This window comes from Rhineura floridana, chromosome 12 (assembly GCF_030035675.1).
Source record: "Rhineura floridana isolate rRhiFlo1 chromosome 12, rRhiFlo1.hap2, whole genome shotgun sequence".
NCBI lineage: Eukaryota > Metazoa > Chordata > Lepidosauria > Squamata > Rhineuridae > Rhineura > Rhineura floridana.
The window spans coordinates 1,431,207-1,455,219 of record NC_084491.1 but is presented as its reverse complement, the minus strand read 5'-3'; the positions used below and the strand labels follow the sequence as shown (position 1 = coordinate 1,455,219).

General features: G+C 47.7%; 1 protein-coding gene across 3 annotated transcripts in view; it reads left to right on the top strand.

The window, feature by feature from the left end:
- The window catches only part of GFRA2 (GDNF family receptor alpha 2), a 122,392-nt gene that overhangs the window by 38,509 nt on the left and 59,870 nt on the right, over positions 1 to 24,013 (top strand). For all 3 annotated transcript variants that reach the window (XM_061593078.1, XM_061593076.1, XM_061593077.1), the window contains exon 4: positions 2,860 to 3,208. In XM_061593078.1, the coding sequence (XP_061449062.1) occupies positions 2,860 to 3,208 (349 nt within the window). The remainder of the gene's footprint in view (positions 1 to 2,859; positions 3,209 to 24,013) is intronic.

The window sequence follows — 24,013 nt, the reverse complement described above, 5'->3', positions numbered from 1 at the left end:
GCCATATCTCACAGGTATACACCCTTGAAACTGGATCAGATGCCCGTGCACTTGTGCTGTGGATGGAAATGCTCCTTCCCAAAAAGCTGCAGCCTGTGGTTCTCAGAGGATAGATAAGAGTCCTGTCTGCTGCCAAAAGGATCCCAGACAGTTGCTTGTCTAAGCTTGCCGTCTCAGCTTCAAACAAGAGAGGACCCCCAGCCTCCTAATACAACCTGTCCCATTAGTGCACTGATTGCTAAAACTTTTGCCCAGAGTTTGACTGCATCCCTGGAGTTTAACCCTTCTTGCTTCTGATGTTAGCTACTTCAGTCCTCTGGGAGTGTGGTACATGCTTCACCCCTCCCTGTGTTCTGGTATCCTTGGTAAATTGCTGTCCCATCCCCCCCCCAATTTTTCTTTTGGAGATATGTTGGAGGGTGGCCTTTAGATGGGCAAGAGAGTTCTTCAGTGTTCAGCCCTCTCTGCCAGGTCGCTGTGAGATACAGTAGGGCCCCGCTTTACAGCGTTCCGCTTTAAGGCGTTCCGCTGATACGGCGGCTTTTGTTTTCCATTTTAAAGGGTTTTTTCCCCTTTTGCGATGTTTTGCACCGTTTTCGCGTCATTTTCGCGCAATGCGGGCCATTAAAGTCAATGGGGTTCCGCTTTACGGCGTTTTCCTCTTTACGGCGGGGGTCCGGAACGGAACCCGCTGTATAAGCGGGGCCCTACTGTAAATATTAGAGGTTGGGTGTTCTCACAGCTCATGTTAACACACACAGGGCCAATTTCAGGTTTTTGTGCCCTCTTGTGGGGTGAGGGTGTCTTTACCTCACCTCGCATTGTGGCTCCTCCTCCCTCATTGTGGCGCCCTTTCTTGCCCTCATCAGAGCAGAAGAGAGTTCCTACTTTGCCCCTTTCTGGTTCCTATTCCCTGGGAAATGGGATTTTGTCCTGGATGCCTCTGCAATGATGCAGGGCCTGAGGGCAATCGCATATGTGCTGCCAAAGGCAAGAGGTTTGTGATTTTGAGGCAATGAAACACTTGGGGAAGAAAGAGTTACAATGCTTTATTGAGAGCAGCTGGTGATTTGCAGCAGGCAGAACATCAGATAACGGCCCTTTCTGCAATTAATGAGCAAAGTTAGCTTAGAATCTCCTTTCAGTTTCACCGGGAGCCCCAGTCCAGCAGCGTAGGAGAGATCCCAGTTGGCCAGTTCACAAGCCCACAGCATCAGCTTGCGTGGCCAATCTGTGGCGAGGCTCCTCGAGCAGGAATTAGGGACCTCTAGTTATACCAAAAGAGCCGCTAGACCTGGGTGCAAGTTTGCACCTGTGATTTTAACTGTCTACACAGCCATGAAGCTCCCTGGGTGACCCTGGGCCAGTCACTGCCTCTAAGCCTCAGAGGGAGGCAATGGGAAACCCCCTCTGAATACCGCTTACCGTGAAAACCCTATTCATAGGGTCGCCATAAGTCGGGATCGACCTGAAGGCAGTCCAAGGAAGGAATACCTGTGAGATATTTATCTTTACTTGGATCTGACGCCTCTGTCTTTTGTTTATCCCTTCCATTGGGTCCGTGTCCTTGAGGTTTTCCTGCAGTCTGGCCTGAGAACACAGCTTTGAGGCTGCGCTCCCAGCCCTGGGCAGTGTGTGTGAAAACATCTTCCCTGACGAGAGTTCTTGGCATCCACTATCTGCTTTTGCCTATTAAGATCCTCTCTGACCTCATATGTGTTATATTCCCAGACTTCTGTACTGTTATATTCGACATAGGCAGAGTGAGAAAGCCTGCAGATTGAGCTGACTGGCCTAAACAGAGCTTCTTAGACTTCTGTACTATGTGAGAAGCCCGAGAAAGCAATCAACAAGCCCACCTGGCCTCAATGTAGGCGTGGGACAGGAATGTGGATGAGGGAATGGAGCCCGCCACACTAGATCTCCTTGGTTATATCGAGATGTCTTGCGGTCATTGTCCAATACAGTAGGGCCCCGCTTATACGGCGGGTTCCGTTCCGGACCCCCGCCGTAAAGCAGAAAATGCCGTAAAGCGGAACCCCATTGACTTTAATGGGCCATGTCGCGCGAAAATGACGCGAAAATGGGGCAAAACGTCGCAAAAAGGGAAAAAAACCCCTTTAAAATGGAAAACAAAAGCCGCCGTATCAGCGGAACGCCTTAAAGCGGAACGCTGTAAAGCGGGGCCCTACTGCACATGCGTATCGTCCCCTGGGATGGGAGAGGTGCCTGGAAGAGGCAGAGGAGTGTGGCCCATGCATTCTTTTTCATATCCCATTGGCAAATGGGAGATTTTAGCTCAGCAGTGGTGCCCCGTCAGGCTGCGAATCTTGGCCAGGGCCCAGCGACATGGGCCTATCTTTGATGTCAGCCCTGAGCTACTTATATGGTATAACCCCAGCAACCATTTTATTTTAGGCAAAGCAGTGTCAGGAGAGGTCAATTTACAGCAGAGGAATGGGGAGGTGCTTAACCCCTCCCCACCTATCACTCGCCCCCCATTTCCATATATGTGTTGATGGGTGATGTGTAGTTTCCAGCCTATCTCAGTGGAGGGGGGTGGGAGGGCGCGGAGGCATCTTGGCTGTAGCGCACAGGCAGCCATAGTGACGAGAAAAGCATGTTACAAATGCACAAATGTCCCAGGTTCCAAAGTTGGAGGGTCTGGGGGTAGGGCATGACATTCCTGCTGAGTTTGTTCTAATGCAGCCCTTGCCGTGGTGCCTGTGAGACTGCAGTGTCTTTTGTGTTCCCTTCCTGTCTCTCACTCACACAACACCCACCCATACCCAGTGAGCTCTGACCAACTCAGCAAAGTTCTGCTGTGCCCTGTAACCCCCTTTCTTTTTTCTGGGATAGGGATGGATCAGGCTGCCAACTCCAAAAGCAACCACTGCCTTGACGCAGCCAAAGCCTGCAACCTGAATGACAATTGCAAGAGGCTTCGTTCGAGCTACATCTCTACCTGCAACAAGGAGATGTCTGCCACAGAGCGCTGCAACCGCCGCAAGTGCCACAAAGCCCTGCGCCAGTTTTTCGACCGAGTGCCCAGCGAGTACACCTACCGGCTGCTCTTCTGCTCTTGCAAGGACCAGGCCTGTGCCGAGCGACGCCGGCAAACGATTGTCCCCAACTGCTCCTACGAGGAGAAGGAGAAGCCCAACTGCCTGGACCTCCGGAGCCAATGCCGGTCAGATCCCCTCTGTCGGTAAGGAGTGCCTCTTTTCCGTTCCACAAACGGCTGCTTTGTTTGGATTATTTCGCTGTGCAGGTACTTATGGCTTGGTTGATTGCAGAGCAAAAGGAATAGCATCTGGGGATTTTCACTGTAACGTCAACGTAATGGTCTGATGCCACAGGTCTTGGAAGCGCCGCATTGCTGGAGACTGAGTGGCACAGACTGGGAGCCTTGTTTAGGCAGAGGAGTCAAGCCAGGCGCTCACTTTTTGCAAGGGTGTGAGGAACTGGCGTCATTGCAAGTTGTGCTGTGAGCTGGCACTGCCGCCTCCTGACAGTCGTATCCCACTTGTCCCAGCCGGTGGAGTCATGGTAATCCAAAACGTCTGAAGGGCACTGGGTTGGCAAAGGGGTATCTAGACTTGTGTGCCAGTACCAGCCTGCCCCCTTCCCCGGTTCTTGCCACAGAACCCTCTCTCTCACCCAGGCCTCACAATTCAGAGCTCCAACTAGAGACCACGCAAAGCAGCCTCCTCCCTCCCACTCCATGTTAGGCCTGTCTGCCTTACCCTTGAGTGGGGAGATGCTGCACAGAGGGTGGAGATCTCTCTCCTTTAATGTGCCGGTGGCACATGCGGGCAGGCCAAGAATTTAGGGAACTGGTAGATTCGCACTCAGCACAGTGCTAATCCAGAGCTTTGAGTGAGCTGGGCTTTTTCTGTGGAAGCATAGCCCAACCTCCTGGGTTAGTTTCCAGCCCTCCTCCCTAGAGAGGCATCTGCTTGAGGCACATCCGGTGGCCAGCACAGATGGCTGTTAATCCAGGTTTCTGATGACAAAGCTCCCGGGGCCCATCAAGTATCAGTGAATTTTGGTTTTTGTTAGCAAGTTTTAAAATGTAGGAGAAGGTACCTAGGAAGGAAGCGCTTGACCAATGATGTTTATTTCCAAGGCAAGGTAAGGTAATTAGGGAAAACAAGCAAAACATCCTTACCAATGAAATGTTGCTTTTGTGACCTGTTTATGGGTTTGAGACTTTTCACGGAGGTGCAGGAGTGTTTGGTTTGGAGCAGTGGCCATCCTAAGCTGCTGCATGCTGGGGGGCTTGCTATGAGTGGTCCTTACACATTACCACAAAAGAGAACACAGATTTGCATATGCTAATTTGTATGTATAGGTGCAAATTTAGAAATAAAAAAGACAATTTCAATAGAAATACATTGCATCTCACCCTAGCAGGGAACAAGCCTGTGGCCAGGTGCCCTGTGGTGTGTTTGCTCAGTCAGGATAACAGTGGATGAGCAACTTCCAGCCATTCTCCCATCACTTTTGCCCAGGCAGCCCTTCAAATAGAAGATACCTTCAAGTAATGAGGGCTGTCCTCTCTAAAGTGGGATACGTGGCCACCCTTCTCCGTTTTCATTTCAGACCCGACAGAGTGTCTTCTAGTTCACAAAAGTCCACGGTGGAATAAATGTATTACGTCTCCCAGAGGCCCATCTGGAGCTGGTTTTGGGCTGTGGCTGCGGCCAGGAAGAGTGAATGGATGTTCTGCTTGCTAACATTGCGACTTCCAGTTCTGTTCTGTGACTGGCTGCCTTTTGAGTTACTCCAGGCCACGCGTTAGCTCAGCTTTTCCAGCCTACTGCCCTCCAGGTGGGTTGGGCTAGAGGTTCCATTGCCCCCCCCCCGTGCTATGGTGGTGCTGGCTGGGGCTGAGTTTGCTTACTTATTTATTATTAAATTAATATCCTGCCCTTCCTTCCAAAGGGAGCCGAAGGCAGCAAACAACCAATAGATAAAACTCTAAACACATCTTTTAAAAAACAAAACATCTTTAAAAAAGCCTTAAAAACAAAACAACATTTAAAACATCTTAAAAACAGTTCTAATACAGATGCAGGCTGGGATGACTCTTTATCCTAGCCTTTGACATCTGAGACATATATTTTTAGGAGCCACCCTATTTTGTGATATTAGGCTGTAATATATATAGCAAAAATGTAAGTCGTTATGCTGTATTGGCGTCACACAACATAATGTCGGGGGCATGGCATGGCAGCAAGACAAAAACGTGGCTGACCGGGCAAGGCAAGTGGGTTGGGGTGGGGAGTGTGGGTGCCTGGGGGTGTTTCATGGTGGCGAGAGGAGGAGTGTGGCAGGGGGCACTGGCAGTGAAGGAACATGCAAGGCAAGTGGATTGGCAAGGAGGGTGGGGGTGCCTGAATGGGGGGGTGGCGGTGTGGTGGTGGTGAGGGGACTAGGTAGGGGAGTTGGCGAGCCAAGTGTTTTAAAATGATTGTAACCAGCCCTGTTTATTTATTTTATTTATTTATTGAATGTATTTGTCGTCCATCTGGCTGGCTGTCCAGCCACTCTGGGCGACGTACAACATAGGCATATAATACCTAGACATTGACAATCTAAAAACCATGAAGATACAATCTAGCCCACCTCAAAAGCCTGCCGGAAGAGCCCGGTCTTCAAGGCCCGGCGGAAGCTCATCTTAGAAGGGGATGATGATAATACCAGTATCTACTTAAAGGGCTTGTTGAAAGAGGAAGGTCTTCAGTAGGTGCCGAAAAGATAACAGAGATGGCTCCTGTCTAATATTGAAGGGGAGGGAATTCCACAGGGTGGGTGCCGCCACACTCAATGCTCACTTTCTACCTTGTGCGGAATGGACCTCCTGAAAAGATGGTGTCCACAGGAGGCCCTCCAACCTGCAGAACACAGGGATTGACCGGGTATATAAGGGGCAAGACTCTCTTTCAGGAATGTCAATGAGAGTTGTAGTCCAAAAGATCTCCTTTGCCCTTGCAGCTTCACGGTTTGTGTCTGAGGCAGCCCTTCAAGAAATGTGAGGATGCGCAGCACAGTTCTCCTTTCTCAGCTATCCAGGAGGAAGTGGCTGCTTCACTCAATGGTGAATTGTAAGCTATGCAGACTGAACTGGAGCTGTGCAACCGCCCTGAATCCCAAGGTGCGGTGGGCATGTTGGGACCAAAGCGCAGCCACTGGAAGGCGAGGGCCCTTCTGAAGTGATCCGAAGTGAATACCCCCATCCCTTTTGATAATATTTGGAGTTTTTAAAAACCCCTCAATCTCAGCCAGACAGCCTGTCTCCAAAATGACAGGGGAGGAGACGCCTTGTGGGACATGCCAGGGCGGAGAGCTGGAGTTTGCTCTTCAAGAGGACTTTCTTCCAGTCCTGGGCTGGAATCTCATCCAGTGCTCTCCAGTCGCAGTGCTTGTGGGGAGGAATGCTGATCCTATAAAACCTTTTCCCCATTACTTTTTTTCTCACTCTTGGGCTAGTTCTCTGAACATTACAAAGAGCTTGTTGGTGGCATGTTGATCCAGCTTGTCTGTCCTTAACCCTTTTGTCCTGTTTGTTTTTTCTCAATTCTTACCCATCCTTCCCATTCCACCCCAGTCACTTCATATACATGTTAAGGGGAATGTAAGTTGGGCAGTTAATGTGCATAATAACCAGCCATTGTGTACATTCACCAGGCCTCATAGAGAATGTGCACATTAACCGTCCATAAAGAGGGAATTGTGAACATTTCCTGGTCAATATACATGATCTCCAACAGCCCTTCGGAAATGTGCATATATTGCCTGGCTCCTGTACGTTCTTCAGCCAGTATGCATAATCTCCAACAAGCCTTGGGGAATGTCCATATCTCAACTTCATTTTGTACATTATCTGGGCAACATGCAGAGTCTCCAAGAAACATGCCTTTCTCTCTCTCTCTTGTTCTGGCCAGCAGGGCTTGTGCTACTCTTGAGGCTCTTGTCTCACTTTGAAATGGTGAGATGCGTATAGCCATCGACATGATCGCTCCTGAGTGGTTTGGCTATCGCTGCAGCATATGTAGGCCATCTTGGTATTCTAGTGGCCTCTGCGTGATGAAACGGGAAGGTCGGCAGCCTCAGTCCAAATCTGACCAAACGTGGTTCAGGTTGCACCGCTGTGTCTACCAATGGTGCTGGTGTCAGCGGTGAAGGAAACTGTCTTCTCTACCACCACTGAGTCTGCAGCAGCTGACTGGCAGGGCTTTTCTGAGGGGTCAATGGGCATTTGTCATCTGGCCAAGAGAACGTTGCTCTGACATTTAGGAAATTGGTACCCCATCCTTCCTTCCAGAAGGAGCACATGGTGGCATGTTGTTGCATTTTGTGATTGTGAACATTTCAATAAGTACTTCTTTCTGTGTGCAGGTGAGCTCTGGATTTGGCTGAGGGGAAGTTGCCTGGCCTTTGCTGGAACCTGAGTAGGGTTTTGAATGGAGGAGTTTTGGCTGGAAATTCAAACCGGCCTCAACCTCATCTCAGTCCTGCAGTATTTAGTTGAATACATAGGAGGGTTGATGTAAACCGCTCTCTCAGGTTGAGTCCAACCTGCAGTGCAGGGATAACAATCCTGGATGACATTGCAGAGTTGTTATAAACTGCTCTTGGCCCAACTCCCAACCTGGAAAGCTCAGGCAATAGCGCAGGATAACTTACAGGGCTGTTGTAAGCTTCTCTTTCTCCGCCTCACCCCAGCCTGCAATTGGGTATAGTACAAGTAGAACACACGCATGCAGCCTCAGCTTGACCCCAGCATGCATTATTCAGAGGGGAACAACAGAAGGGACTCCTCTTTCTCAGGTGGTTTTGACTGAGGGTGAGTGGGTGGGGGACTGGTGCTCTAGGAGCTGCCAAGAATGCTCTTTGGGGTTCACCAAAGAGGGAGACCTCAGAAGAGGTTCTGCTCAGAGCCGTTGTTTGCCTAGCAAGGCTCTTTGTGCACTGTAGTAACAGGTCTGATCCTCTGAAGATTTAGGACATGTAACACATCAGGAGCTGGAGGGGGTGTGCATATGTGCTCCCTTCCACAGGGTCTGTTTTGGCAAGCAATATCACACTGGAACGTCTCAGGCTTAATGAATGTTTCTGATTCTCCTGAAGCTTTCAATCAACTGGTAATATATCAGAGGCCAGCCTCTATGAATAAAAAAGTCCTGGCTAGCTGTGCACAGTGGCCAAATTAAGGGCAGTCTTTCCTCAGCAGGTGTTCTGTCCTGATATCCACTGGGATGTTCAGTGCTCTGGGTGCATTTGAGTAGCAGGAGGAAACGTGAGGCATTTAGAGGAGTGTTGAGAATGCACCTTCATTCCTGGCCTGGTCTGGCGTGAAACGAGGTTTCCATGGGAGGCAAAAGGTAGACGCCATGGCCCAAGGGGGTCGAAAGGGAAGTGCCGAGTGATGCGTGGGAGGCACCTGTGGGGAAGCTGGCGGCTCCAAGTTGGACAGCAAGACAGAAGGCTGTCTTCTGCCAGCTTCCAGAGGGGTAGCCAGTCCCGTTAGGCAGCAGAGCTCACATCCACACCATTCGTTTCAAGCACACGGCTTTCCCCAAAGAATCCTAGGAGCTGTAGTTTGTTAAGGGTGCTAGGAATTGTAGCTCTGTGAGGGGTAAACTACAGTTCCCAGGCTTCTTTGGGGGAAGAGTAATTTAAAGGTATGTTGAGGGTTTTATCAGACTATAAAAGTGAAGAAATTTATTAGAGCAGGAGCTGTCCTCTCTTAAGAGGCTCTGTCTTCAGTTGGATGAAGGACTGTCCAAAGTTGGCAGGTTTCTGTACAAAATTATTGTAGACAAAAAATGTCTCTACATCTGGCCGTGGACAGGGAAAAAATGGGGTGGAATTGCAACAACATACAAAAAGTGGTCTGTGCCAGTTCAACTACAGCTCAAAGGTTTGCAAAATAAGCAGTTTTCAATTGCTACTGCAGCAATTTGTGTTATAGCACAACCATCTAATCTTAGCATGGCTGAGTGAACTAACACCTGTACTGGGGCATAAGAACGTAACATAAGAAGAGCCTGCTGGATCAGGCCAGTGGCCCATCTAGTCCTGCATCCTGTTCTCACAGGGGCAAACCGGATCTGAGTGCAAGAGCACTCTCCTATCCTGCAGCCTCCAGCAACTGATATTCAGAAGCATACAGTCTCCGGTTATGGATGTGGAGCATAACCATCATGGCTAATAGCCACTGATAGCCTTATCCATTTGTCTAAGTCTCTTTTAAAGCCATTTAAGTTAGTGGTCATCACTGCCTCTTGTGGGAGGGAGCAAGTCCCATAGCTTAACTATGCACTGTGTGTAAAAGTACATTCTTCCTATCGTGACTCTTCCAACATTCAGCTTCATTGGATGTCCACAAGTTCTAGTGATATGAGAGAGGGAGAAAAACTTTTCTCTGTAGACTCTCGCCATGCTACGCATAATTTTATGCACCTCTGTCATGTCACCTCTTATTCACCTTTTCTCTAAACTAAAAAAGCCCCAAATGCTGCAACCTTTCCTCATAGGGGAGGCGCTCCATCCCTTGATCATTCTGGTTGCCCTTTTCTGAAACTTTTCCAACTCTACAATATCCTTTTTGAGGTGAGGCAACCAGAATTGTACACAGTATTCCAAATGCAACACCACTGTAGATTTATACAACAGTGTTATGATATCAGCAGTTTTATTTTCAGTACCTTTCCCAATGATCCCTAGCATGGAATTTGCCTTTTTCACAGCTGCTGCACACTGGGTCGACATTTTCATCATGCCGTCCATTACAACCCCAAGATCTCATTCCTGGTCAGTCACAGCCAGTTCAGACCCCATGAGTGTATATGTGAAATTATTAGTTTTTGCTCCAATATGCATATACTTTACACTTGTTTACAGTGAATTTCATTTGCCATTTTACTGTCTATTCGCTCAGTTTGGAGAGGTCCTTTTGGAGCTCATAATCCCTTTTTGTTTTAACAACACTGAACAATTTAGTATCATCGACAAACTTGGGAGGAAGGGCGGGATATAAATCAAATAATAAATAAATAAACTTGGCCACTTCACCGCTCACCTGTAACTCTAGATAATTTATAAACAAATTAAAAAGTACAGGTCCCAATGCCAGTCCTTGGGGGATTCCACTTTCTACATCCTTCCATTAGGAATAAATGGACAGTTCTCCCACTCTCTGCTTACTGTTTCCCAGCTAGTTCCTGATCCATAAGAGGACCTCTCCTTTTATTCCATGACTGCTACGCTTACTCAGGAATCTTTGTGAGGTACCTGGATGAAAGCTTTTTGAAAGTCCAAGTACTCTATATCAGCTGGGTCACCTCTATCTACACGCTTGTTGACACTCTCAAAGAACTCTAATAGGTTAGTGAGACAGGACTTTCCCTTGCAGAAGCCATGCTGGTTGTGCTTCAGCAAGGCTTGCTCTTCTATATGCTTGGTTATTTTGTCTTTAACAATACTTTCTATCAGCTTTCCTGGGACACAGATTAAGCTACCAGGCCTGTAATTTCTAGGATTCCTCTCCCCTGGATCCCTTTTTAAAGATTGGTGTTATATTGGCCACTTTCCAGTCCTCAGGTATGGAGGTGGATCTGAGGGGCAAGTCACATTTTTTTGTTAGATCAGCAATCTTGCATTAGAGTTCTTTAAGAACTCTTGGGCGGATACCATCTGGACCCAGTGATTATTTTTTGTCTACTAAACCTAGAACTTCATCTCCCATCACCACTTTTGCCTCAGTTCCTCAGACTCTCTTCCTGCAAAAGTTAGTTCAGGCACAGGGATCTGCCCTATATCCTGTGCTACATAGAATCATAGAATAGTAGTGTTGCAAATATTGCTGTTTGTTCCCCTTGGTAGGCGTTTTCTGATATACCACCAAGAACGAGAAGTCAGCCAGTCGAGGGTTCAACCCAAATTTATTCTGCAGAATAGAGACACTTACATGCTCATGCTAAAAAGTAAGCTGCCTGCCTTTTACAAAGCAGGCCCTCCTTTTATACCTTATCTCAGCAATGCTCAATGTGCCAATAGAAACTTACAAACAGCTCAAGCAGTTGTAACAAAGAAAACTAAACTTAAAGACGGGTCATCGCTGTGTGGCTATTTGCCAGTTACATCTGCATAAACCAGAACTCCCAGCTAGTTTCTTTGTTCTTATCTTAGTACATTGCGCTCAGTCCCCTGAAACTTCTCTGACCTTTGATATGGCTGTCTATACTTTGGTTTACATCTTAATTATATGGTGCACATCTTAATTATAATACAATCTGGATTTTCTCAACAGTAGAGTTGGAAGGGGCCTATAAGGCCATCGAGTCCAACCCCCTGCTCAATGCAGGAATCCAAATCAAAGCATTCCTGACAGATGGCTGTCCAGCTGCCTCTTGAATGCCTCCAGTGTCAGAGAGCCCACTACCTCTCTAGGTCTTCTATATCCTCTAGATGCAAATAATTCATTTAACATCTCTGCAATCTCCTTATCCTGCATTAGCACACCTTTGACTCCCTTCTCATCCAAGGGTCCAACTGCCTCGCTAGATGGTCTTCTGCGTTTAATGTATCTGAAGGTATTTTGTTGGTGGTCTTTGTTTTTAGCAATGTGCTCCTCCAAACCTTTTTTTAAAATAATCCCTTAGTATCTTATTGTATTTCTTTTGCCAAAGTTTGTGTTCCTTTTTATTCTCATTTGGGCAAGCCTTCCATTTTTTGAAGGAAGCCTTCTTGCCTCTAATAGCATCTCTGACTGTTTTTGTTAACTACATCAGCATCCTCTTGGCCCTGGTGGTACCTTTCCTGATCTGTGGTGCACATTCCAGTTGAGCTTCTGTGTTTTTAAGCATGTCCCAAGCATTTTGGAGTTATTTGACCCTCTTGACGTTGTCTTTCAACTTTTTACTCATCTCCTCATTTTTGGAAAGTTTCCTCTTTTGAAGTCAGACGTGACTGTGTTGGATTTTCTTGGCAATTGGCCATTTATTTATTTATTATTAAATTTGTTAGTCGCCCATCTGGCTGGTTGTCCAGCCACTCTGGGCGACGTACAAGATAAAACAGTATATAAAACAATTAAAACTTAAAAACAGTAGAAAACTAGCCCATCTCAAACGCCCGCCTAAAAAGCCAAGTCTTCAGGGTCCTGCGGAAGCTCATTATAGACGGGGCATGGCGTAGGTCACTAGGGAGAGAGTTCCAAAGGGCGGGGGCCACTATTGAGAAGGCCCTCTCTCGAGTCCTCACCAGCCTAGCTGTTTTGTCTGGTGGGATCCAGAGAAGGCCCTCTGAGGTTGATCTTGTTGAGCGGCATCCTTGTTGATGCTGGAGGCGTTCCTTCAGATAGGCTGGGCCACAACCGTATAGGGTTTTAAAGGTTAAAACCAACACCTTGAATTGGGTTCGGTACACAACCGGTAACCAATGCAACTCCTTCAACACAGGAGTGATGTGATCTCTACGGCGGCTGCCTGCAATCAGACGCGCCGCTGCATTCTGTACCAATTGTAACTTCCGAACCGTTTTCAAGGGTAATCCCACATAGAGCGCATTACAGTAGTCTAGGCGAGTGGTGATCAGGGCATGTACCACCGGTGGGAGCAGATGATTGGGAAGGTAGGGGCGTAGCCTCTGTATCAGATGGAGTTGATACAGAGCTGCCTGGCTTACAGCTGAAACTTGAGCCTCCATAGACAGCTGGGAGTCAAGAATGACCCCCAGGCTACGGACCTGGTCTTTCAAGGGCAATCGTACCCCGTTAAGCACCAGGTCTATATCTCCCAACCTTCCCTTGTCTCCCACAAACAGCACCTCAGTTTTGTCAGGATTCAGCTTCAGTTTATTCCCATCCAGCCACTCACCGACTCCAGACACTTGGACAGGGTTTCCACAGCCAACCTTGGTGAAGATTTAAATGAGAGATAGAGCTGCGTGTCATCCGCATACTGATGACATTGCAGCCCAAATCTCCTGATGATTGCCCCCAGCGGCTTTATATAGATGTTAAAGAGCATTGGAGAAAGGGTAGAACCCTGTGGCACCCCACAAGTGAGGGGCCAGGGATCTGAAACCTCCTCCTCCAATGCTACTCTTTGGTATCTCCCAGAGAGGAAGGAATGGAACCACTGCAATTTACCTGTATGTTTAATTTAATAGCACTATGGTCACTGCTCCCAATCGGTTTGACACATCTCGCAGCTGAGCAGCCATCTGCCCAACAGGTCAGTTGTGGCCATGGTAGCTGCCAGTGGTGATGGGGGCGGGTGAGCCAGGTCTGTGGGTAGCTGATGGGGGACACATGATCCACTTCCCTTCCCAATCTGCCACTTGAGTCACATGGCTCAGTGTGGCTCATGATAGGGCCAGCCCTGGGCAGGACAGGAAACCATTCCAGGCATTGGAAGTTGAGTCAACTGCTTGTTCTTTGATAGATTTGAACCAAAGGTTCCATGAGCTTGGTAATAAAAATTCTAAATTTTCAGCCTGTGCCTTAAAAAGGCAACAAGTCAGATGCAGGATTATTTCCATCTGTACAGATTTAGGGGAGAGGGTGTGGGATTAGTGGCAGAGGGAAGGCATTAGTGCAGCCTTTGCAAAAGATTATGCTAACCTCTTCTCTTCTACCTGCCCTGAGACATTCCAAAGTAACGGTCCTTTAGATTGATTTGGCATACGGCCTTTCTCAAGGGAGCGCAGGGAACTGTTGAGCAGACGGATCTTGGAGGAAGAGATCAAGGCAGTAATTATGAAACTGAAACCACACAAGTCTCACAAGGCACCTGGTTGGCCACTGTGAGAACAGGATGCTGGACTAGATGGGCCACTGGCCAGATCCAGCAGGCTCTTCTTATGCTCTTTTTTTTTTTTCTTATGTTCCTGGTCTGGATGGTTTGCCTGGGGATTTACATCAATGTTTGAGGGATACATTCTTTTGACATGACAGCCCTGTTTAATGGGTGCTAGACCAGGAGGCTGTTCCTGAATCCTGGTTGGCGACGTGGTGGTGCTGGGAAAAGACCCTGAATTGGTTGAGTCATATTTCCCCATTTCTGTCCTCAACCAAGACCAAAAGATATTTTTTTCTATCCTGGATAACCGTTTTAATATATATATCGGCAATTACATTCATCCAGATCAGGCTGGCTTTTTGCCTGGGAGACAGATCTCTGATTTCAGTCATCTTATTCAGGGCCGGTTCTAAAGGGCGGCCAGGTGGGGCACTGGCCCGAGGACCCCTGGAGCTACAGGAGGCCCTCTGCTTTCCTTCTGCGATTCGCGGAAGCATTCGCAGACCACCATCCCCCCGCTATCCCCCCGCTTTACCTACCTTTCCGTAGTTTTTTGCGGCGTGCACATTTGCCATCAGTTAAGATGGCGGCCAAGTTTTCCTTAAGGGGCTGAAGCCTCTGCCACCATCTTTGCTGATGGCACGCATGCGTGCTACATGCGCGTTGCTGCCATCAACAGAGATGGCAGCAGAGGCTTCAGCCCCTTAGGGAAACCTCGGCCACCATCTTAATTGATGGCAAACCTTCGTGCGCCGCAAAAAACAATGGAAAGGTAGGTGAAGCATGGGGATAGCGGGGGGATGGTGGGTGGTGTGGAAGCTCCTGTCTTGCGATCTGTGGATACCTAAGTTCCGCAGATCGCAGAGGGGCCTAGGGCAGGCTGGTACCCAAGGGCCCCGGCATGCCTGGGGCCAGACCTGATCTTATTCTTAACACTATCCATTATAGGTAGTCCTCATGGACCCGTCTAGTTTTGATCACCTTTGATGCTTATAAAGCATTTGATTGTCTGGAGTGGCCATATCTCTTTGAATTACTGTGTAGGTTTCAGGTTGGCGAGAGAGTGAAGTGAGCCATTGCCAAATTGTATAGTCTAATCCTAGCTGTAGTTTGTACACATAATCTAGACTCTTTGCCTTATTCTTTATATAGGGGCACTAGATGGGGGAGGGCGTGTCTCCCTTCTTATTTATATTCTCTTCAGAGCATTTGGCAATATCTCTGTGGGTGAACCCATTGCTTCCTTTTTATTAGTAATTTTATTCTAAGTATATAACCAAAGAAGTATTACAGCATAAGAAATAATACAGAAGAACAACATCGACAAGAGTTATTGGGGTTGAATAATACACATAACAATTTATCATCTTCTGGAGAAGATGGCGGCCGAGACGGACTAGATATTAATATATACGCTCTCATTTCTTTTCACTTTTTCTCCTCTGTTAACGTAATTTAGACAAGGAGAGAGAGAGAGAGAGAGAGTCTGTGTGTGTCAAAGGCACTTTTATTGTCTTGTCTGAAGTGTTCCAGTACAGGATAGCATTGCAAATGTCAGTAAGGCACAAGGTGCCACTTGAACTTTTCTGAGTCTGTTCTGCTTTGAGTGACAGCAGTATTGAGGGGAGGCTTCATGAGTGCCCTGGACAGCTCCATGCAGGCTCAGGCTGCTCTTTCGATAGCAGTCACCCTAAGACTGAGCCATAAATGAGAGCTGCTGCTCTATCTCAGTTGCTAGCTACCTCTGCCTTTGGTGAGAGGGGCCTCTTCATTTAGAGGAGCCCAGCTTGTGTTAGCAGTTGTAGACTCAGGGGAGCAGAGGGGACTATGGTCCCATTAGGGCTTCTGAGCTGGAGTCGGAGGAGGGCCCCTTGGCCTCAGCCTGGGGAGGTATTTGCACAATGGGCTCCTCTTGCCCTGGTTTAGTGTGTCCACCTGGAGCTGGTCCTTAAGCAAAATCCCCTCAAAATCCCTGACCTAATCCCCTGAAGAAAGAAGAGTCTGACTGGAGAGTCACGACAAAGGCAGTACAGTCCTAGCACCAAAAGAAGGCAGGATTCTAAATTGGGTTCTGAAAGGCACCCCGCCCCAGGAGTGAATTTAGGTGAAGAAAGAGTTGCAAGTCATTTCCACACACATGTCCCAGATTGGCTGCTAACACAACTGCATTGGCTGGGCTATTCATCTGATTTTTTTTACCCATAATCTCTCCCATAGGAACAGGGGAGATAACAGAGGAAGACGTAAGGGCAATAAACAGGGAAGGATAGAGTGGCTCAAGTATGTTGTGTAGGAATATGGCTGAAAAGAATCACTCTGACATACTTCCGTAGTGGGGCGCTCTTCGCTTCTTCAAGCCTTCTTTATGACGGAGAGTCCATTCTCCTCTTCCCTGTTCAGTGGTGTATGGGAAGGGATGGGGCAGGCCTTGCTATATCATCCACAGGAACAACCGGTTCAGATGTTGGGAGCACACACTGATGCAGCAGCTCATCTCGCTCAAGTTTTGCATTATTTTATTTATTTATTTATTTTATTTATTGTACTTTTAGACCGCCCTTTAGCACGAGCTCTCAGGGCGGTGTACAACAGAATAAAACCACATTAAAATACAGGTGAATGAGGGTACAATACAACTATAAAAACATTTTAAAAGCAAGGTGAAGACAAAGATTAAAATAAGATTACAATTACAATTAAAATTAAGATTAAAATGCCTGGGCAAAGAGGTAGGTCTTTACCTGGCGCCGAAAAGATAACAAAGAAGGTGCCAGGCGTATCTCGTCAGGGAGGGCATTCCATAATTCGGGGGCCACCACTGAGAAGGCCCTAGATCTAGTTATTGCTCTCCGGGCCTCCCTATGAGTTGGAACCCGGAGAAGGGCCTTCGACGTTGAGCGTAGCGAACGGGTAGGTACATAACGGGAGAGGCGTTCCACCAGGTATTGCGGTCCGATGCCGTTAAGGGCTTTATAGGTAAGAACCAACACTTTGAATTTTATTTATTTATTATTTATTTATTTATTTATGAGATTTGTTAGATGCGCATCTGGCAAAGGTTAATCTGCCACTCTGGGCGACTTACAACCAAACACAAGTACATTCCATATAAACATAATCAGAATCCTAAAAATTAGAAATTTAAAATTAAAAGCTTAAACATTTAAACCTGCAAGATCTGCAATCTGCTAGCCTAAGTTTGAATTTAACCCCCCAAGAACTGCAATCTGCCAGCCTAATCCCCTTCCCATGCCTGGGTAAAGAGCCAGGTCTTCAAAGTCCGCCGAAAGCATAACAGGGAGAGGGCCTGACGGAGGTCAGTTGGCAACAAATTCCAAAGCATAGGAGCCACGATAGAAAAGGCTCTAGACCTTGTCCTCAACAACCTCGCTTCTTTTACTGGAGGTATAAGAAGTGAGCCATTCAAGGATGATCTTGTAAGCCGGCGCCCCTGGTGCGAGTGAAGGCGACTCTTTAAATAGAGTGGGCCAGCCTCATGAAGAGCCTTATAAGTTAAAGCCAGGATCTTAAATTTGGCCTGCGCAACACAGGTAGCCAGTGCAATTCCTTAAGGACTGGGGTGATATGGTCACGGCGGCGACTGCCCTGAATCAGGTAAGCCGCCGCATTCTGCACTAGTTGCAGCTTATGAACCATAGTCCAGGGAAGACCAACACATAAGGCATTACAATAATCCATCCAGGATAAGACCAGAGCATGTACTACTTTGGGAAGCAAGTGGCTCGGGAGGTAAGGGCGTATCCTTCGGATGAGATGTAGTTGATAAAATGCCGCCCGACTAACGGCCGCTACCTGTGCCTCCATAGATAGCTGGGAGTCAAGAATGACCTCCAAACTCCGGACTTGATCTCTTAGGGACAGTAGTACCCCATTGAGCATCAAATCAGTAATCCCTAATTTCTCTTTGCCACCCACCAACAGAACCTCAGTTTTATCAGGATTCAGTCTGAGCTTACTCCTGCTCATCCAATCCCTCACCGACTCCAGACACTTAGACAGCGTTTCTATCGCTGCTGGTGGGGAAGATTTAAATGAGAGGAAAATCTGGGTATCGTCTGCGTATTGGTGGAATTGCAGCCCGAATCTCCTAATGACATATCCCAGTGGCCTGACATAAACATTGAATAACATCGGGGATAGAGCCCTGTGGTACCCCACACGTGAGAGGTCAGGGCTCCGAAACCTCATCCCTCAGTACCACTCTCTGGTATCTCCCAGAGAGGAAGGAGCGGAACCACCATAGAATGGTGCCTCCAATCCCTAACCTCTCTAGGTGATCCAGCAAGATACCGTGGTCGAAGGTGTCAAAGGCTGCCGTGAGATCCAGGAGAACAAGGAGGGTATATTCCACTCTGTCCAGTGCCCTTCTCATATCATCCACCAGGGCTACTAACACTGTTTCTGTCCCATGTCTGGGTCTAAACCCTGATTGAAATGGGTCAAGGTAGTTCACTTCCTGTAAGTACATTTGGAGTTGGTTCGCCACTACCCGCTCAACCAATTTACCCAGGAATGGCAGATTTGAAACTGGGCGGAAGTTGTTTAAATCCAAGGGGTCTAAGGAGGCCTTTTTCAAAGTTGGAATTATTACCTCCTCCTTGAAGGCAGATGGCAGATGACCTTCATCAAGGGACGCATTAACCACTACCCTGATCCCCTCGCCCAGTTTGTCTCTGCAGCTCACAATGAGCCATGCTGGGCAGGAGTCGAGTGTACAAGAAGTTGGTCTCAGCACAGACAGGGTCTTGGCTACTTCCTCAGAGGAAGGGAGCTGGAAGCTAACCCAGGACCCTGAAGGTCTAATGATCAGCTCTGGTTCCATTGTTAAGGCTGTGGCAATCGGAATAGAACTCTTGATGTGATCAATTTTGTCCGCAAAATGTTTTGCAAAGTCATTACAGGAGGCCAAGGCTTGATCTGACGGGCCCAGAGCAACTGGCCCTACTAAGCTATGGACCACCTGGAACAATCTCCTTGGGCAACATTCCGCGGTCGCTACAGAGACTGCAGAAAACTCCCTTTTTGCTGTTCTCATCGCCGTCCAATAGGTAGCTGCTGCTGCTCTACTCCGCGTTCTGTCCACTTCTGCACGTGTCTTCTGTAGGCCACACAACCGAGGGGTATACCATGGTGCCGTCCTACGTCTGTTTAAAGGGAGGGGGCATTTCAGCGCCAACCAGTTCACTGCCTAAGTCACCCTCACATTCCACCTAGACACCAAGGTCTCAGCCGATTGGCCATCAGAGACGTTTAGAAAGTCCCCCAATTCGCATATGAAGCCCTCTGGGGTCAACAGCCGCCTAGGGCGAATCATCCTGGTGGGTCCTCCATTATTTAATTTGTATCCCGCCCTTCCTCCCAGCAGGAGCCCAGGGCAGCAAACAAAGTGCTAAAAACACTTTAAAACATCATAAAAACAGTTCTTAAAATACATTAAAACAAAACAGCATTAAAAACATTTTAAAAAAACACAACTTTAATTAAGGGTTAAAAACATTATTAAAAACGTATTAAGCAATTCTAACACAGACGCAGACTGGGATAGGTGTCAACCTAAAAGGCTTGTTGAAAGAGGAAAGTCTTCAAAAGGCGCCAAAAAGATAGCAGAGATGGCGCCTGCCTATTATTCAAAGGGAGGGTATTCCACAGGGTAGGTGCTGCCACACATTATGAACAAAGAGCTCTGGGTTTGAGTTCTGGTCTGGCCCTTTGCAGTAAGAGCCAGGATGGTGAGGCAGCTCTGTGGCCCGTGGAGAGCTGTGTTAAAATCTCTGCACATCCACGAAGCTCCTGACTAGCTAATCTACCTGACTAGGTTGTTGAGCGGAAGAAAATGTAATAATCCCCATGAATGCTCCTCTGACCTCCATGGGGGAAGGATGAGATGATGATGGTGATGCAGTGCTTCCCTTAAAACAGTCTGTACTCCCTCTTTAACTTCTCTCTCCATGAGAACAGAATGTTGTATATGTTACACACATACCTGTATTTGTATATATTGATATATGTATATAGCACCTGGCACTTTGCAAAATGCAAGAGGCCAGGTCCTGCCCCAGGCTAACATTAAGACAGAGGCTCTGGGGATAGGTGGTTCTTGATTCCAAGAATCAGGCAGCCAGTTCTGGATGAGATAGCATTCCTCCTGAAGGAAGAGGTGTGTAGTCTGGGGGTACTCCTAGATTTCAGTCTTTCACTGGAGGCCCAGATTACTGCAGTGGTGACCATGATGTACTCTACATAGGTCTACCCTTGAAGATGGTCTGGAAGCTGCAGCTGGTGCAGAATGCCACTACCCATTTGTTATCTGGAGTGATGGGATGGGATCATGTTGCACCAATCCTGAGGGTGCTTCACTGGCTGCCTGTGAACTCCCAGGCCCAATGTTGGTACTAATGTACTAGCCAAGTACAAGATGGAGCATCTTGTCCAGTACCAGCCAGATTGGGTGTTAACTGTAGAGGAGGCTCTGCTGGTGGTCCTTCCGTTGGGGATGGTCCAGGGATCCCCTATGCGCAATAGAGCCTTCTTGGTGGTGGCACCCCATCTGCGGAATTCCCTTCCACTGCAGATCCAGCTGTTCTTCATTTTATCTTTATTCAGTTTACAGCAGGCCTTTGGCACATAACACATGGCCTTGTTTATTTTGTGATACTCCACTTCTGATTGTGATATGCTGTTCAATGGCATGTTGTCATATTTTTTTTCTGTTGTTTAAAGAGTTGTTTGTTGCTGACAAGAAATGAATGATGATAATTTAAGTAATCAGCCCAGGGAAGATGACGGTGGGGGTGGGAAAAGGTACAAGGAGAGTAACTGGGGGTAGAAGATGTGTTTGTTTCCAATGGCTTGCACTTTGGCCCAAGTTACTACCGTGAAGTCAGGGCACTGGGGGTCTGAGCCAAAGGCTTCATGGAAATGGAGTGACAGAGGGATTCTGGGAGACCATTGTAAGTACAAAGGAGCAGCAAGGAGGGGGAAGGGCAAGAGGCCTTTGAAGCAGGAGGTCTAAGGTGGTGGAGCGAAGATGATAGGCTGGAACTTAGAAGGCATTACTCGTTCATTCAGCTGAAGCCACTCTTCCTGTGACCATGGCCTCTAAATAACGTAAAGATGGACAGTGTAAACACCTTGATCAAAGAAGCAGCTCTAGCTGGACTGGAAACATACAGGTGCAAGAGCCCACCAGGGGGGTGTCACTTAGGAAGCCTCCCTGAAGCTCATTCCCATTGGCCTTTAAGCAGGTCTGACTAGTGGGACTCCAATGACAATCAACACTCTCTCCCTTAATGACCTCTAGAGACGCAGGGAGAGAACACTTCTGTACTAGGAGGACAGGAGGCAATTAAACCTTCAACCCAAGTGCTAATGGGCAAAAAGATGAGCTGTACTTGGAGAGCCTTTAAATCAAGATTTTTTTCTACTGTTATCTGAAGTGCAGGACAAAATCTGATGAGCAACAGAGGAAATGGGGGGGGGGAACCCAGGCATGCTGCTTATAGGAGCAGGCCCAAGAGAGGGGCAGAAAAGGACAGGACTGCATCAGTTCCTTACTAAGGTTGGAGCCATGTGGGGTCCCAGGCTGGGAGAGAGCAAAACATCCATGGGAGAAACTGTGGTATTGAAGGGATCCTGTCCTGCTTTGATCTGCCCCTCTCTCCCTTTATATACAGCTGTGACCTTGTCAGAGAGGCTGATATTGGAATGACCTTTCCTTTCTTTCAGGAAACTGTTTTGTTTTTTGCACTGTTGTTGGCTAGACCTTGGTGGGGAATTTTTCTTGTGCAATTGCCGCAGTTTTGCTGTTGCTTTCCACCTTCACTGGCCTGGCTACTCTACAGCCATCAGCCATCCACATCCATCTCGCCACTCGTCATAAAGTCCCTCAGCGGCTTACATCAGCGCTGATTACAGCAGGGGATGTCACAACCACTTACACTCTTGGTCTTCTGATGAGGACTTGCTTTGGGAAGCTGGAGTCTTTTTCGCGGCAGAGTCATGGCTCTCGTTTCAAGGGAAATATCAAGTTCTGATCTTTTGAAGACAAGTGAAAACCTTTGGGAATTACAGTTTTGCCCTCCTTTGTTGTGTTGTGTGTGTGTGGGTTGCATTGTGTTGTTGAGCCCCCATGATTAAGGGAGAAGTCAGAAATGGTCTCCTTTGGTGGCCAGTGTCCTCCTTGCCTGAAGAGTCCTGCTTCCAGCAATTCTTGAACGTGCTGGCAGATGGCTGAGCAGCCTTCCTGTGAAGTGGCTCTTGGCTTTGCTTATACCCTACCTTTGCAAACTGGTTGGCTTTGCTGTCCTCTTGCCTTGTCTGGTTCCTCCTCCCAGCCCCTTTCCTCCTGTTCCACATCCTGTCCATGCCTGTCGGCGCACCCTGCCTTCCTGAGCCCGCCCAAATGTTCCCCTGGATACGGATCATCCAGAATCACCTAGATAGACCTGATAGAGAATTTGGGTTATTTATTTATTTATTTATTTAGTTTCATTTTTAAACCGCCCATAGCGAGTAGCTCTCTGGGCGGTGAACAAAACAGGATTAAAATACAATATACAATAAAATCAGTGACGAACAACAACAAATTAAACAAAAACATTAGATAGAACATATTGACATTAAAATTGAACATTATAATAACATTAAAATGCCTGGGAGTATAGCCAGGTCTTAACCTGGCGCCTAAAAGAAAGTACCGTAGGCGCCAGGCGTATCTCCTCAGGTAAGCTGTTCCATAGTTCGGGGGCCACCACAGAAAAGGCCCTAGATCTAATAACAATCCTCCGGGCATCCTGGTGAGTTGGTACCCGGAGGAGGGCCTTGGATACTGAACGAAGTGAACGGGTTCTTTGAATATCTGCACTAAAGGGAATTTTAGCAAGTGCAGCTTCTTATGTATAGGCAGGAAAGGAAGTTCTGCCAAAGTTCCTTTTTTTGGCAGAAGCTTCCTGGAGCTCTGCTGCTCCCCTCTGGTACCCATCACCCCCTTGCAATGCCCCCAACTAGCCTCTAGACTCCATGGAAATACAGGGTATGAGTGATTCAAAAAGAACCTTGCTAGAACCCTTGCGACAGTCCCAAGGGTGACTGGTAGGCCATGGACTGTGTGAGCCTTTCAACTAAGTGGGCAGCAGAGTTGTGTCTCAGGATTTGTTTGCATGAGTTATTAGCCGTTTGGGGAAAACTGTGAATGACACAAAAGCATAGAGTGAAACCCGGACTTTCCCTCTTTTTTTCTTTTTAAGAGCTGCTTCTTTGGGATGCTGCAGATTCAGCAAAGGAGCTGTTTTCCCCCATTCAAAATCCTCCCCCAGTGACTCACCCTTCTTTGCAGGGTTTCATGTACGTGGATACAAGGATACACAAGCACCTGCAGCCCTCTTGGCTTGCAGGAAAGCTGCTTGCAGACTGGGTGGGGGCTTTGAATAGGGAAAAGATTAAGCACACACCAACACTCCTGTACTCAAGATTGCCACCTCCCCAGGCCTGCTTTTATTAAAGCTGCAGCCAGGCCCCAAACACCTGGGGCTCTGCACTTGTGTGTAATGTGTAGTTTGTCGTTGCATGACTAGTGGGACCGGGACCGAGAGTGCCTGGTCCAGGGTCTCTGTCCTCTTTGAGTGGAAAAGGGAGCAGTGCCCCCCCCTCTCCTTGCAAAATCCTTGCCCTTTGTGTGACGTCTCATAATTTCCCTGCAGCTGCAGAGATTTTTGACAGACCCTTTGTGCTGTGGCCCAGATGGTAGTGGACAGGTTTTAGCTCCAGCATATAAAGCCTTTTGCAAAACCATAACCACAGCTAAGGAGGAAGAGAAGAAAAAGGAGGCAAAGAGCTGATTTCAGCAGCTGCAGTTTGCTGCATTTTTCATCTTGCATCAGCAAATCAGGAGCACAAATAATCTGGTCTTAGCATGCTTCACTGATGCTGCCTTGGAAGAATTTCCCATCTACTACAAAGCGGCATTTCCACCATCTCCAGAGGAAAAGGGAGGCCTTCGTTTTTCACTGGGTTCTTTCTTCACTTCTGACCTGTTCTCTACCTACCAAAAGAAACCTCAAAAGAGAAATAGTCTCAGTAGATTGTGATTATGGAAGGCAGTGACTTTGAGGGCATTAATTTCCAAGTGGGGATTATTTGATCTGTACCCCCACACTCTCTGCTGCTGTGGGCAAAATGTC